The sequence below is a fragment of the Atractosteus spatula genome (genome assembly GCF_055471065.1).
Source record: "Atractosteus spatula isolate fAtrSpa1 chromosome 10 unlocalized genomic scaffold, fAtrSpa1.hap1 SUPER_10_unloc_2, whole genome shotgun sequence".
Lineage (NCBI taxonomy): Eukaryota > Metazoa > Chordata > Actinopteri > Semionotiformes > Lepisosteidae > Atractosteus > Atractosteus spatula.
In genome coordinates this window covers 1795712-1809514 of record NW_028296622.1, presented here as the reverse complement: position 1 = coordinate 1809514, position 13803 = coordinate 1795712, and the positions used below count along the sequence as shown (strand labels likewise).

General features: G+C 52.3%; 1 protein-coding gene, 1 non-coding gene and 1 pseudogene across 2 annotated transcripts; 1 reads left to right on the top strand and 2 right to left on the bottom strand.

The window, feature by feature from the left end:
• Window positions 1-3027: 3027 nt before the first annotated feature.
• On the bottom strand, window positions 3028-10270 carry LOC148812619 (uncharacterized; annotated as a pseudogene).
• Window positions 6862-6933, top strand: trnae-cuc (transfer RNA glutamic acid (anticodon CUC)). The gene has a single exon. It is a non-coding gene; the product is annotated as a tRNA-Glu (tRNA).
• Window positions 10271-10894: 624 nt separating the features above from the next.
• LOC148812618 (epithelial discoidin domain-containing receptor 1-like) lies at window positions 10895-11498 on the bottom strand. The gene is made up of 2 exons (XM_088908525.1): window positions 11403-11498; window positions 10895-11155 (listed from the first exon to the last, which is right to left on the bottom strand). The coding sequence occupies exons 1-2, from the start codon at window positions 11496-11498 to the stop codon at window positions 10895-10897; spliced, it is 357 nt and encodes a 118-aa protein (XP_088764651.1).
• Window positions 11499-13803: the final 2305 nt, after the last annotated feature.

Sequence of the window (13803 nt, the reverse complement as noted above, 5' to 3'; positions counted from 1 at the left end):
TTGGTATAACACCAGAGCTCATGGATTCATGTATAATATTGAGGACAATGGGACAGAGAGAAGAGAAACAGGACTGGAATAAAGTGGTGGGAATGGGATCTAAAATAGATGTGGTGGGTTTTATGCGTGTAACTAGTTTGTTGAGGGATGCTGAGTCAAGAAGAGAGAAGCTGGAGAGAAGGGAACCAGAGAAGTTGGATGAGGAGGGAGGAGGTTTGGAAATGATATGTGCAGTGGAGAGAATGTGATGTGCGTGTTGAAGATAAAATTGTGCAAGAAATGTTTTATCATTGAGCTCAGGGGGTTTGTGGTAAAGTTGTGTAAAAGTCTTATTATTGTGTACAAGTGTGTTTTTATCATTGAGGTTGGGGGGTTTGTGGTGAAATTGTGTAAAAGTGTCTATCATTGAGCTCGGGGGGGTGGAGGTGAAATTGTGTAAAAGTGTCCTTTTTATCATTGAGCTCAGGGGGTTTGAGGTAAAATTGTGTAAAGGTTTATCATTGTGCTCAAGGGGTTTGTGGTGAAATTGTGTAAAAGTGTCTTTTTATCTTTGAGCTCCCGGTGTTTTAGGTAAAATTGTGTAAAAGTGTCTTTTTATCATTGTGTTCGGGGGTTTTGTGGTGAAATTGTGTAAAAGTGTGTTTTTATTATCGAGCTCGGGGTGTTTTGTGGTGAAATTGTGTAAAAGTGTCTATCGTTGTGCTTGGGGGGTTTGTGGTAAAGTTGTGTAAAAATCTTTATCATTGTGTACAAGTGTGTTTTTATCTTTGAGGTTGGGGGGTTTGAGGTGAAATTGTGTAACAGTGTCTATCATTGAGCTCAGGGGGTTTGAGGTCAAATTGTGAAAGTGTCTTTATCATTGAGCTCAAGGGGGTTGTGGTGAAATTGTGTAGAAGTGTCTTTTTATCTTTGAGCTCAGGGTGTTTGTGGTGAAATTGTGTAAAATTGACTTTTTATCATTGTGCTCGGGGTGTTTGAGGTAAAAGTGTCTATAAATGAGGCAAAATTGTGTTAAAATTTCTTTTTATCATTGTGCTTGTGGTGTTTGTGGTAAAGTTGTGTAAAAGTGTCTTTTTCACTGTGCTCTGGGGGTTTGTGGCGAAATTGTGTGAAAGTGTCTATTATTGGGCTTGGGGTGTTTGAGGTAAAATTGTGTAAAAGTGTCGTTTTATCATTGTGCTTGTGGGGTTGTGGAGATACTGTGGTTTTTGGGTGTAAAAGTCTTATTGTTCACAAGTTGCTGCTGTGATGTGGCCTTTCGCCTGTAGGTGGCGATCTCTCCAGTCATTTTTAAATGTACCAGTCCTGATGGATGACTGTACACATCCTCAGTCAAGGGGAATATCTAATTAGTTACTCTCCAAATAGCATTTTTGTATGAAACATTTAAAGAAATCGACAACCACTTTTTCAAAACGCACAATAACACAGACTGGTATGTTTGACAACGAGTAAATAAGACAAAGGCGAAACGAGAATTCACCATCACTTTCTGCATGTTTACTGTGACCTGTCCTGATCATGAGAAGTCTCAGACGCGTCTCTTCACCAGACAGTTTAATACAGCAGTTCTACATGGGACCGGTGTGAGAGTATGTGGGTAACAGTGATGGCTCTCTCTGCTGTACTGCTGTGGCCCTCCCTCCTGATGACAGAATCGTCTCACACTTCACCTTCACAGACACAAGCTCCTTGTGTTTGTGGTGAAATTGTGGGTCTGTTGGTGTAAGGTTTATTATTGAGCTTGTTGAACTGATCTCGAAGACCACTTTAATTTCAGTTGGCGTCTGACATTTGAGTGAAATTGTAGTTTTGTTGGTTTAAATGTGCTGTTTCTTTGACTAGCCGGCTTGTTTAGCTGATATTTGTATTTCCTCCTCCTGAAGTAAATATTAAGTGTTTTTTTAATGAAATTGTAGGATACCGGTGTGTCGAAGTGGCTCCGGTTTCGCTGCGGCTCATGTCAGATCCAGGGCTGATAGAAACAGTGTGATTAATAAATGAACAAAAAACCGATTCGCACGTTTGCTGCACTTCAGCTGAACAGAGATGACGTTTTCAAACCGTCTATATTGGAGGTTTGCATCACCGCTGCTAAAATCGACAATGTCGTAAAAACGTGTTTTCGAGGTTTGCTTCGGTTCAGTTGACACCTCAAATACAGTAATACGGTATAAAAATAAGTGACAGGAAATACGCTGTGCTGAAGCTCTGTATGATGACGTGTTCTTGCAGGTTTATTTGACTTCAGGTAAAGAGAAATGAAAGTTTTATAAACACTTATTTCAGAGGCGTGTTTCACTCCAGGGGAAGTGAGCAGAAACTAAACCAAAGAATGCAAGAACAGGGCGTACAGATGCGTTATGAAAGGGTGTTCTGGATGTGTGACTCAAAAACAACGATATAAAAACCGAAAACAGGAGATCCGCAGGTTGTCCGTTAAACCTTGAAGTTTATTAAGTAGTGATCAGCAGTAACTTACTGGTTTGCCCCGGTTGTTGTCTTCCAGTTCAGGACTGGTGCTGGAGAATGAGTGTGGTCTGTGGGCTCTGGAGGGAACAGTCACACTGCGGGGACGGGGGTATCCTGTTCCTGCTCTGATGTTCTCTCCTGGAACCTCCATTAACTTTCGATCTCAAGAAAAGAGAGTGATTGATTGGCTTTGAGTGCCTTGTGAAATTCTCAGGGCTCGACCCCGTGTTTCGGCTGCGATGCCGTCAAGCGATCATCTGCTGCGAGTTCCCTTGTGGTGTCCCCATGTGACTGCATGTGCCCGTGTCACTGCTGTGTGTGACAGTGGATTCCTCTCCGTCGCCCCTCAGGCATTCCTGGATCCGGAGCCTCTGTCTCCTGGGTCTCCTCTCCGTGGTGCAGCTGGACTGTAAAGAGTGCGCTGGAGAGGATTGAGCTGCTGCGGTGAAGGAGTGTGAGATGTGCTGAGTGTGAGACTGACGAGCGCAGGCGAGCGCCGGCTCTCACCTTCCTCCCGAACTTCGGTTTGAAACCTCATGAATGCTCTCGGCAAGGTCAGTCGGTCGGTGTCCTTAAGTGTTTTGATCGCCTGTTATTCCTCTCGTCGTCCAGGCAGGGGTGTTGAGTTCCGCCCGTCTTCGGCACGTTCAGAGAGACCGACCCTGTGAGCGCACACGGGGGAGAGAGAGAGAGAGGAGGAGCAGGCCCCACTTCCAGCCTCTCGCTCTTTCACAGCCCCGTACTTGAGGACCAGAGCGTCTCTCGTCAGCAGGGCCTCGCGCCTGCAGGTGACTGAAGTGTGCTTTTATATACAGGTGAGAGAGAGTGCACAAGAATCGTCGGAAGTCAACACCGTTCGTTAGAGATGGATGATGTCCAAGGTCACCCAGAAATAGAGCACGACAGGTCACTCAGAGGATAGGTATTTTTAATTTTTCACCGGCGTATGGATCTACCAAGTACAGAAGCCAGACAAAAAACATTGAAATGCAATTTGAAATTCACACTGACATGTTGAGAACTGTTCTTGAAGCGGCTGTTCCTTAGAAGCGTTTGATCTGTGTTCAGATCTTCTGCTAAGGAGATGTGGTCAGGAAAGGCAGAGACGCCTTCTCTCGTCTGACCGTTGTCTGCAAACCCTGAGGTGTCCTGCGGTCTTTATAATCTATAACCACACTTTCCCCTTTGGACATTAAATCATCTGTCGCAGCAGGATGCCGATTGATTTGAAAGGCAGCTTTATCCAGACAGCATGAGAGAGAGGCCAACATCAGTCTGGCTGGAGGTCTGGTGAAAGGAAAGCTTTGAATTTAGAGAATTTAAAATGATTTTTGTAGATTTTAAAACTAAGGGATTGAGTAGAACTAAGTTATTTTATTTCAGTTTTACTTTTAGGAACAGTTGTTTTACGAAACCCGAACATTATTCTGTGTTTTGGTTTACTCGAGATTTAATGCAAGATGGAGTTGTCGGGCGGTGTGGAACGTGTTCAGTGTCCTGCAGGAGTTGTCGGGCGGTGTGGAACGTGTTCACTGTCCTGCAGTCCAGGCTCTCACTGCGGAGCTCGCCAGTTTGACGTCTTGAGCGATTTTTCTCAGCCTCTCGTTTCTCTCCCTCACGATCCTGCGCTCCTCCGGCAGCAGTTTCTCGTTGTTGGAGATCTTGGCGAGGATCTCGGCGTGCTGTTTCATCTTGCGCAGGTCGGCGATGCGGTCCTCGAAGCCCGGGCGGGCTTCCTCTTCCTCGTTGCGGATGAGCAGCTCGATGTAGGCGGCCGTGGACAGAGCGTTGGGCTTCAGGGCGATCTCCTCCAGCCGCGCCAGGCAGTTGGAGGACAGCCTGATCAGCTGCATGATCTTGTCCTCGATCGTCTGGAAGTCCATTTCGAATTTCTCAAGCATCTCCTTCGTCGACATGAACTTGCCGGAAGCCTTAACAAAGTTGTCCTTGAGTTCTTTGACTGTTTTCATGACCTTGACCACTTCGTACTCCCACATCGTCATCTCGGATATGTGATCGGAGTAGTGGCAGTTACCTGGACAGATCACACAGAATCCAGCGTCATCCATGACGGCGCAGAGATTGATTTCTCCTGGCGTGGGAAGAAAACATCCTGAATGGCACGAAAACAGACAATTGTTGCAGTTTGTTGATAGATGCTTGGTGTTCTTCCGTTTCGGGACGAGCTCTTCGATTTCTGTCTCGAACTTCTTGTTCTGCTCCATGTTGGCCTGCTCATTTTCCAGACAGGCCCTGATCTTCTTCATTTCGCTCAGCTTTGCCAACCCGTTCGAGATCTGAGGCAGCAGCCTCGCCATCGCCATCTCCAGCCTCTCGCGCTCCTCCAGGACTTTCTTCGTCAGCGCCAAGTCCTTCCCCTCCGTCTTCTCCAACGTTTGGAAAAACCTCTTCAGCTGCTTCACGTTGTTCATCCAGACGATTTTCTCCAGCTTGTTGTCGTCCTCTTCCTCGTCGTCGCTCCCGGAGCCCTCCCCGTTGGAATCGGTGTCGGGCCTCTCGTTTTGCGTGTAAAGGGCGGAGTTGTTAAATTCGAAGTGCGTCGCTTTGCCCTTCCGGTTCTTGCGGCAGGGCAGGCCCGCGGCTTCGATGGCGCCCAGGACGGGGATGTCCTTCCCGTCCACAAACGTGACGAGGACGAGGATGTTCTCAGCGATGTCCTTCCCGAAGATGGAGAGGATGGAGTCGAAGACATACTGCTGGATGGAGGTCAGCCGCGCCAGAGACGCCTGGACCACGAAGCACACGGCGTCGATGTGGTCCACGCTGCCGGGGCTGGTAAAGAAGCGCTTCACCTGCTCTGTGATCAGCTTGTCCCGAGAGAGTCCCCGCGTGTCTCCGAACCCCGGGGTGTCGATGACCGTGAGGGAGTAGGGGACGACGAATCCCTTCTGGTTGTGGAGCTCATAGGACGTCACGATGGAGGTCTGACTCTCCGCCTGCGAGCGGTTGGTCTCCTCGTGGATCAGCTTGAATCGAAACCGATCCTCCCACTGCACGCCCAGGATGTAATTGATCATCGCGTTGATGAGGGTGGTCTTCCCTGCCCCCGTGGCCCCCAGAAGGATGATGACCTTATTGTTACCTTCTTCTACTTTCCTGCCGAACGCGAAGCGCTGGAAATGCTGCTCGTCAGTGGGCTCCTGTTCCAGCGACAGCCTGTATAAGGAAGGCTGCCCGCGCTCTATCAAAGTGGAGAAGTTTAGGAAGTGGTCGCTCTGTACTTTAACACGACTGACGTCCCCTGACTTGACTCTGCTGTCCTTCGGGATTGTTATTGGAGTCTCGGAGCTTGGTGGACTCTTGCCTTCTTTGCCACAGTCGGAATAAACCCGGACGATGTAGGAACTTCCTGCCCTCAGGTTCTCCAGAGTGCACACCCTCCCTCTGGCTTTGAGCTTCGTCCATGTTTTGCTGTCTTGCTCGTCCGTTGCCCCCTTGAAGACCTCTCTGTATTCAACTTCGTAGGAAGCAACGCTGACTCTCTGTCCCACAGAGGTGGGCATGTCCCAGGTGACGGTCATGGAGTTTGGTCCTGTTAATTTCTGCTGAGGAGCTCCGGGGGGGCTGAAGGAAGCGTCTTGCAGGATGGAGTTGCGTCGCTGGTACAGCCAACTCCGGGTTTGCAAACCGCCCGGCAGCCGAATCGATACGAAGCGTTCAGGTCCAGCCCCGACACGGTGAACTCTGGCTTGTTGTCATTGGTGTCCACTTCCCCCCAAGCTGAGTCGCCCGGCTTCTGGTACAGAACCCGATACCTCATGATCTCGCCGGCGCCGTACTTCGGCGGGTGGAACGCCAGCTGGACGGAGTCATGCAGAGTTGTCAGCACGGCCGGTACCCCCAGCTGGGAAGGCAGCTCGAAGTGCTTGCTGGCCAGAGCCCCCCTTTCGAAGAGGTAAACGGAAGATCCGATGTTGACCTCATCGTCGATTGACGCCACACAGAACTTCACGTTCGGTCTGCCTTTGTTCTCTCTCTCGAAGTCTAGGAATAGTCTGATGTTCTCCTGCGTCAGGGCTGTGACTTCCCCTGACCTGAACCATTTTCCCCGTCTTCCCTCTGGCTCGAGATCAGGAGCTACCTCTTCCCCCGTCCCTCGTTCGGAGGAGGTCAGATAGCTTTCCAAGATGTTTAGGTATTGCTCCCTTTGCCTCAGCGATGTAAACGCAAAGCACACCACGTACTCGTTCGCCGAATCGAGGGTGACGTGGTCCAGGTCACTGCTGGAGGGGGCCATGGTGACGTCGCTCATAATAACGTGATTCCTGCGGGGAGAGAAGAAATAGAAAAGGTGTTAATGGGGCTTTGCAAGCTTGTCGCGCTACAGGGAGTGATCTTTCAGCTGTGCGGTCAAGTGTCGCTGTAGCGTCCCTGGTGGTCTAGTGGTCAGGATTCGGCGCTCTCACCGCCGCGGCCCGGGTTCGATTCCCGGTCAGGGAATGTCAATACTCTTCTGGGGCGGAGCGGTGGCTCTGTGGCTGAGGATCTGCTCCTGTGGCTGGAAGGTTGCCGGTTCAAATCCCGCAGCCAGCAGAGGAATCCTACTCCGTTGGGCCCCTGAGCAAGGCCCTTCACCCCAACTGCTCCAGGGGCGCTGTCCAATGTCTGACCCTGCACTCTGACCCCCAGCTTCTCTCCCTGTCTGTGTATCTGTCTCATGGAGAACAAGCTGGGGTCTGTGAAAAGACAAATTCCTAATGCAAGAAATTGTATAGGGGCAATAAAGCAACATTATCAACATGATCACATTATTATAAATCATAATCAATGCGACAGATATAAGCGCAAGGCGAGGCATCCTGACCACGAGGATGAGGCTGAAGCCCCAGCACTGATGCAGCCCTCCAGTGAGAGATTTTGGTTCAACAGGCCCGTTGGGTTATTCACAAGCATTTAATCACTGATCACTGATCGAGGGTGTGATGGGACCATCTGAGATTCACATTCCCTGAAGGGCAGACGGGAGATTTGGGCTGCCCGACGCCAGACATAGGAACAGATGACGAGTGACTGCTTGCTGATTCCACTGGGTGAACAGAAGGATTTAATAGCGAGTGATAAGAATGAGGAACTCGGAGCAGTTTCAGTAGGATCGGGATTCAATGCAAGCGTCCAGTTCTCCTGGTCCTTTTGTCACGACTGAAACAACGAGGATGAAAAACAAACGCCGGCCAGAGCAATGGGAACCTGTCGGAGTGTCCACTGTGGGTTAACGCTAGGGGACGACACTGCACCAGACTGGAGCCAGATGGAGTGTCCACTGTGGGTTAACGCTAGGGGACGACACTGCACCAGACTGGAGCCAGATGGAGTGTCCACTGTGGGTTAACGCTAGGGGACGACACTGCACCAGACTGGAGCCAGATGGAGTGTCCACTGTGGGTTAACGCTAGGAGACGACACGCCACCAGACTGGAGCCAGATGGAGTGTCCGCTGTGGGTTAACGCTAGGGGACGACACTGCACCAGACTGGAACCAGATGGAGTGTCCACTGTGGGTTAACGCTAGGGGACGACACTGCACCAGACTGGAGCCAGATGGAGTGTCCACTGTGGGTTAACGCTAGGGGACGACACTGCACCAGACTGGAGCCAGATGGAGTGTCCACTGTGGGTTAACGCTAGGGGACGACACTGCACCAGACTGGAGCCAGATGGAGTGTCCACTGTGGGTTAACGCTAGGGGACGACACGCCACCAGACTGGAGCCAGATGGAGTTTCCACTGTGGGTTAACGCTAGGGGACGACACGACACCAGACTGGAGCCAGATGGAGTGTCCACTGTGGGTTAACGCTAGGGGACGACACTGCACCAGACTGGAGCCAGATGGAGTGTCCACTGTGGGTTAACGCTAGGGGACGACTCTGCACCAGACTGGAGCCAGATGGAGTTTCCACTGTGGGTTAACGCTAGGGGACGACACTGCACCAGACTGGAGCCAGATGGAGTGTCCACTGTGGGTTAACGCTAGGGGACGACACTGCACCACACTGGAGCCAGTTGGAGTGTCCACTGTGGGTTAACGCTAGGGGACGACACTGCACCAGACTGGAGCCAGTCGGAGTTTCCACTGTGGGTTACAGTTAGGGGACGATGCGACACCAGACTGGAGCCAGATGGAGTGTCCACTGTGGGTTAACGCTAGGGGACGACACGTCACCAGACTGGAGCCAGTCGGAGTTTCCACTGTGGGTTACAGTTAGGGGACGACACTGCACCAGACTGGAGCCAGATGGATATGACTGGAAGCTGGGAAGTGACCTTATCATTGACACTCTGTCTCTGGGAACACCAAGGACTGTGAAAGTGGGGGTACAGTGCCTGACGACGCAAGAGGAGCTCAGTTGTGCCGGGCTTCCAGGGAGGGACAAAGTCCTAGGAAGGAGCCAGACTACCAGGCAGCATGGCAACCAATAGGATTCAGTAGCGTTCTGCAGAGTGTGGAGAGGGAGACATTGAAGGAGCTGCGTCTTTGATGTGTAGAGAAAACTTATCAGAATCTAAAGAGGGCTCATACAGCTCAGCTCAGTATAGTTCTCACCTGGAATCTGTCATAGAGCTGAAAGACAGGTCACCTCAGTGTGAATCTCTCAACTGGAATCAGTGTCTCTGTCAGGGTCATACAGCTGGAGACAGGTCACCTCAGTCTGAGTCTCTCACCTGGAATCAGTGTCTCTGTCGGGGTCCTACAGCTGGAGACAGTTCACCTCAGTGTGAGTCTCTCACCTGGAATCAGTGTGTCTGTCAGGGTCATACAGCTGGAGACAGGTCATCTCGGTGTGAATCTCTCACCTGGAATCAGTGTGTCTCTCAGGGTCGTACAGCTGGAGACAGGTCACCTCAGTGTGAGTCTCTCACCTGGAATCAGTGTGTCTCTCAGGGTCGTACAGCTGGAGACAGGTCACCTCAGTGTGAATCTCTCACCTGGAATCAGTGTGTCTGTCAGGGTCATACAGCTGGAGACAGGTCACCTCAGTCTGAGTCTCTCACCTGGAATCAGTGTCTCTGTCAGGGTCCTACAGCTGGAGACAGTTCACCTCAGTGTGAGTCTCTCACCTGGAATCAGTGTGTCTGTCAGGGTCATACAGCTGGAGACAGGTCACCTCAGTCTGAGTCTCTCACCTGGAATCAGTGTGTCTGTCAGGGTCATACAGCTGGAGACAGGTCATCTCGGTGTGAATCTCTCACCTGGAATCAGTGTGTCTCTCAGGGTCGTACAGCTGGAGACAGGTCACCTCAGTGTGAATCTCTCACCTGGAATCAGTGTGTCTGTCAGGGTCATACAGAATCCCCAGCTGGATCAAATGAACGCATGACCCCAAACTGTCTGGATAGCTTCTGTAAAATCGTTTTCTAAACCTTGGAGTTGTACAGTTTTAGACGCTTTGTGATTGTGCTCTCATAAATTCCCATAGGAATTAGAGCCATGATCGGATCAAGGATAGGATCGGAGCCATGCTCCTCGCCAGCTCTCCCTTCTCTGTACCCAGCCAGTGTTGAAGCTGATACCATAGGCACTGCTGTACACAGAGAGGGGCGGGGGTGGGGAACCGATACCCCTTAACTGATGACTTCCAGTCAGCAGCAGGGCTAGTTGATCACTCGGGATGCAGAAAGCAGAACAGGACACCCAGTTATCTGAAAATGTTACTTTATTAAAACTTCTACAAAAAGATTCACGACAAGAACCAGACGAACCCGAGAGCCTTCGACACGCCAGCGCTGCCCAGAGGCAGAGCGAGGACCGCAGACGGGGAACGCACCAACGTCTCCATATATTAGTGTAACAATCTGTCCCGTACGCTATGTACAACATTAGTAGTCAGCGAAGAAGAAGAAAAACACAAAGACATCCAGTGTGTCACATCAGCAGTATCTACAGCGCCCACACCCTGGGGTAGTATTCAGCCCGCTGCCCCGTCCGTCCTCCCCCCTAAACCTCAACGCTGGCCGGCCGAGCCCCCCGTCCCCCAGAACACCCTGGACTGACTCCACCTGCTCCTGTCCTGCTCCGCACAGCGGCGCCCCCTGGACTAACGGCGAAGAAGGAAAAAAACACGTTGTGTCTCTCCTGCACACTGGGGCTCAGAGACGAGGAGCCGGTCCCCCAAAACTATTCTCCTGGTCTAACAGGACCGGACCTGAACTGATGGACCAGCTAGACTGGACTTGAACCACCAGAACAGCTGTCCTCCTGGTCTAACAGGACTGGACAGTGTACTGACCTGGGCCACTCACAGCGAATGGATCAGGAGCAATCGATCACATGGAGATACTGACCAGGGCCAGTCACAGTGAATAGATCAGGAGTGATCGATCACATGGAGATACTGACCAGGGCCAGCCACAGTGAATGGATCAGGAGTGATCGATCACATGGAGATACTGACCAGGGCCAGTCACAGTGAATTGAACGCCACCAGGGGGCGCACAAGAGGCTCAGCCCTCAGGGCCGCCGCCCTCTGAGCCCACAGAGGACCTCCTGCCCCGCGACAGTCCGCAGGCCGGAGCCGCTCCTGCTGCACCATGTTCATGGCGTCCTCCAGCAGGAAGCGGTGGATTGCTGGGAAGGATGGCCGCTCCCTGGACTCCCGGCTCCAGCAGCTCAGCATCAGCTCGTACAGGCCCTGCGGACACACCTCCGGCCGGGACAGGTACACCTGGGGACAGGAGAGAGCAGAGAGACTGGTGAGCCTGCAGGACGGGAGACAGGAGAGAGGAGAGAGACGGGTCAGCCTGCAGGACAGGAGAGAGGAGAGGGACAGGTCAGTCTGTGAGACGGGTACACCTGGAGAGAGAGAGACAGACAGGTCAGTAAGACAGGTACACCTGGAGAGAGAGAGACAGGTCCACCTGGGGAGAGAGAGGTTACAGGTACAGGTAGTGCTGGCCAGGTGTGGCTTTTGCCTGCTTGCCCTGGTCTCTGAAGAACTCTCCAGCGTTCTCGATCACCAGCTCATCTGTCATGGAGGCGTAGGGCTGCTCCTTACACAGCCTCAGCATCTCCCTGAGGGTCACCCCGAACGCCCACACATTGCTGGCTGTGGTGAACTTCCCCTGGGGACACAGACACATGGGGTTCCGAGGTCATTATGAGATTTATCAAACCAAAATTCTAACGATATCCTGCTCTTCACCAACCCTTCAAACATCCTCACCAAGTCTACAGACCTGGAACCAGAGATCTTATTTTTACGAGTCTTGTAGATGGTGAGTTTGGCCTGGCCCAGCAGAAAATTGGCGAGGAGGGTCTGAGTTTTCTGTTTTTTTGTACGACCCACCCCAAACACGAAAATAACATCGTTGAAGGCCAGGCCAAGGTTGGTGAAGAGCTGGATCAGTATGGCAAACATGGCCGACAGGCAGGGGCAGGCGCTGTAGCAGTGGAACACCGTCTCCCTCTGAGCGCAGAAGGGACAGGCGTCAGACACCGCCGGGTCCAGAACCGACACAAATGAGTTGACCCCAAGGATGGTGTGCAGGACCCTCCAGTGCAGATCACCAGCCCTCTTGTTGAGGGGAAATCTGTAGAGGCTACCCCAGGCAGGCCGGACGTCATCCGGCACTCCCAGACGAGCCCTCCAGGGAGTGTCAGGGAGAGCGGACAGCTGGGCCTGGTGCCTAGATGTTACGACTAGTCTGTACACTGATTCTGACCTGGTCTGATGTACACTAGCAGACCAGGGAAAGGAGGCTGTGTGGTTGGAATGCGATGATCCTCAAACAGACCCTGGATCAGCAGCATCTCCTGGAGAGGCAGAGCAGAGCTAAGCTGACTAAGAAACCTGTCTACACACCGCCGCGAGTGTAGTCCCAGCGCATCACATGCCCAATCCACGCTGCGCCAGCAGCCCTGATCCACATCCAGCAGGTGGTGGAGCTGTGTGACGTTGGCGCGGACCAGTCTGCTGGTAAAGTCCAAGGAGCTGCCCGGTTCTATGTCCATTCGTCGATTGTGTATTAATGGTTCTCTGAGTGTCTAGTATAGACTGGGCCGCTCCTCTTCTCTCTGCACGCGCAGATGCCGCCAAGCCTCCAGGAGACTGCGCTGGAAAGGCGGCAGTGGAGACAGGTCAACCCTGCTGGTGTCCATCAGGAAGAGCACACAGTCGAGCCCGAGGTGTCCTGCTCGACGCAGCAGGGTGAAGGTCAGCTCCCTCCAGGACAGCGAGGCCGGGCCGAACAGCAGCTTCTGCACTGCCTGCAGGCGAAAGGCGTCCACCCGGCTCGGGATGTCGATGAGTCCTTGCCCTCCGTCCTCTCTGGGCAGATAGAGGACGCCCCTCCGCAGCCAGTGCAGTCCGTCCCAGAAGAAGTCGAGGAGCGTGGCCTGCAGCTCCTCGACCAGTCCGGCTGGTGGCTCCAGACACACCAAGCGATGCCACAACATCAAAGCCACCAGGATGTTCACAATCAGAAGCCGGCCTCTGTAGGAGATCTGGGGGAGCAGCCAGCGCCAGCGGTCCAGACGACCTTTCACCTTTTCAAGGAGCCCCTCCCAGTTCTTTTTCACGCTGGCCTCATCCCCCAGGTGCAGCCCCAGGTATTTGAGTCCCCCTCTGGTCCAGCTGAGCCTCTCTGGCAAGACTGGGGGACCCATCTCGCTCCACTCCCCCGGGAGTAGGGCGCTACTCTTGGCCCAGTTTACTTTGGCTGATAATAGCCGCTGGAAATCATTCAAAGTTGTCTGTAGCGCCCTGACATCCTGTTCTCCACTGACCACAACCATGATGTCATCAGCATACGCCCAGATTTTGACAGTGGAATTGGGGCAGCCCGGGATGGACAGGCCCCTGATGACCCGGCGCAGCTGATGTAGCAGAGGCTCAATGGCAAGGGAGTAGAGCATTCCTGAGAGTCCACAGCCCTGCCTGACTCCCCTCCGCACTGGAAACGGAGCACTCAGCCCTCCGTTGACCTTTAGCACACTGAAGATGTCACTGTACAGCACCTGAATTATGGCAACAAAGACGGGGCTGAACCCGAAGGACCTCATGGTCCTCCACAAATACTGATGTTCAACCCTATCAAAGGCCTTTTCCTGGTCTAACGAAATGAGACCAGTATCTAAACCCAATAGTCTGGAGGTGGCCAAAACATCTCGAATCAGAAATATGTTATCAAAGATTGACCTTCCGGGCACGCAGTACGATTGGTCGGAGTGCACCACGGACCCCAGCACCACCTTCAGCCTGTTGGCCAGAGCCTTGGACAGGATTTTATAATCCACACACAGCAGGGCAACAGGTCTCCAGTTCTTAATGTCACACAGGTCCCCTTTCTTAGGCAGCAGGGTGACAACAGCTCT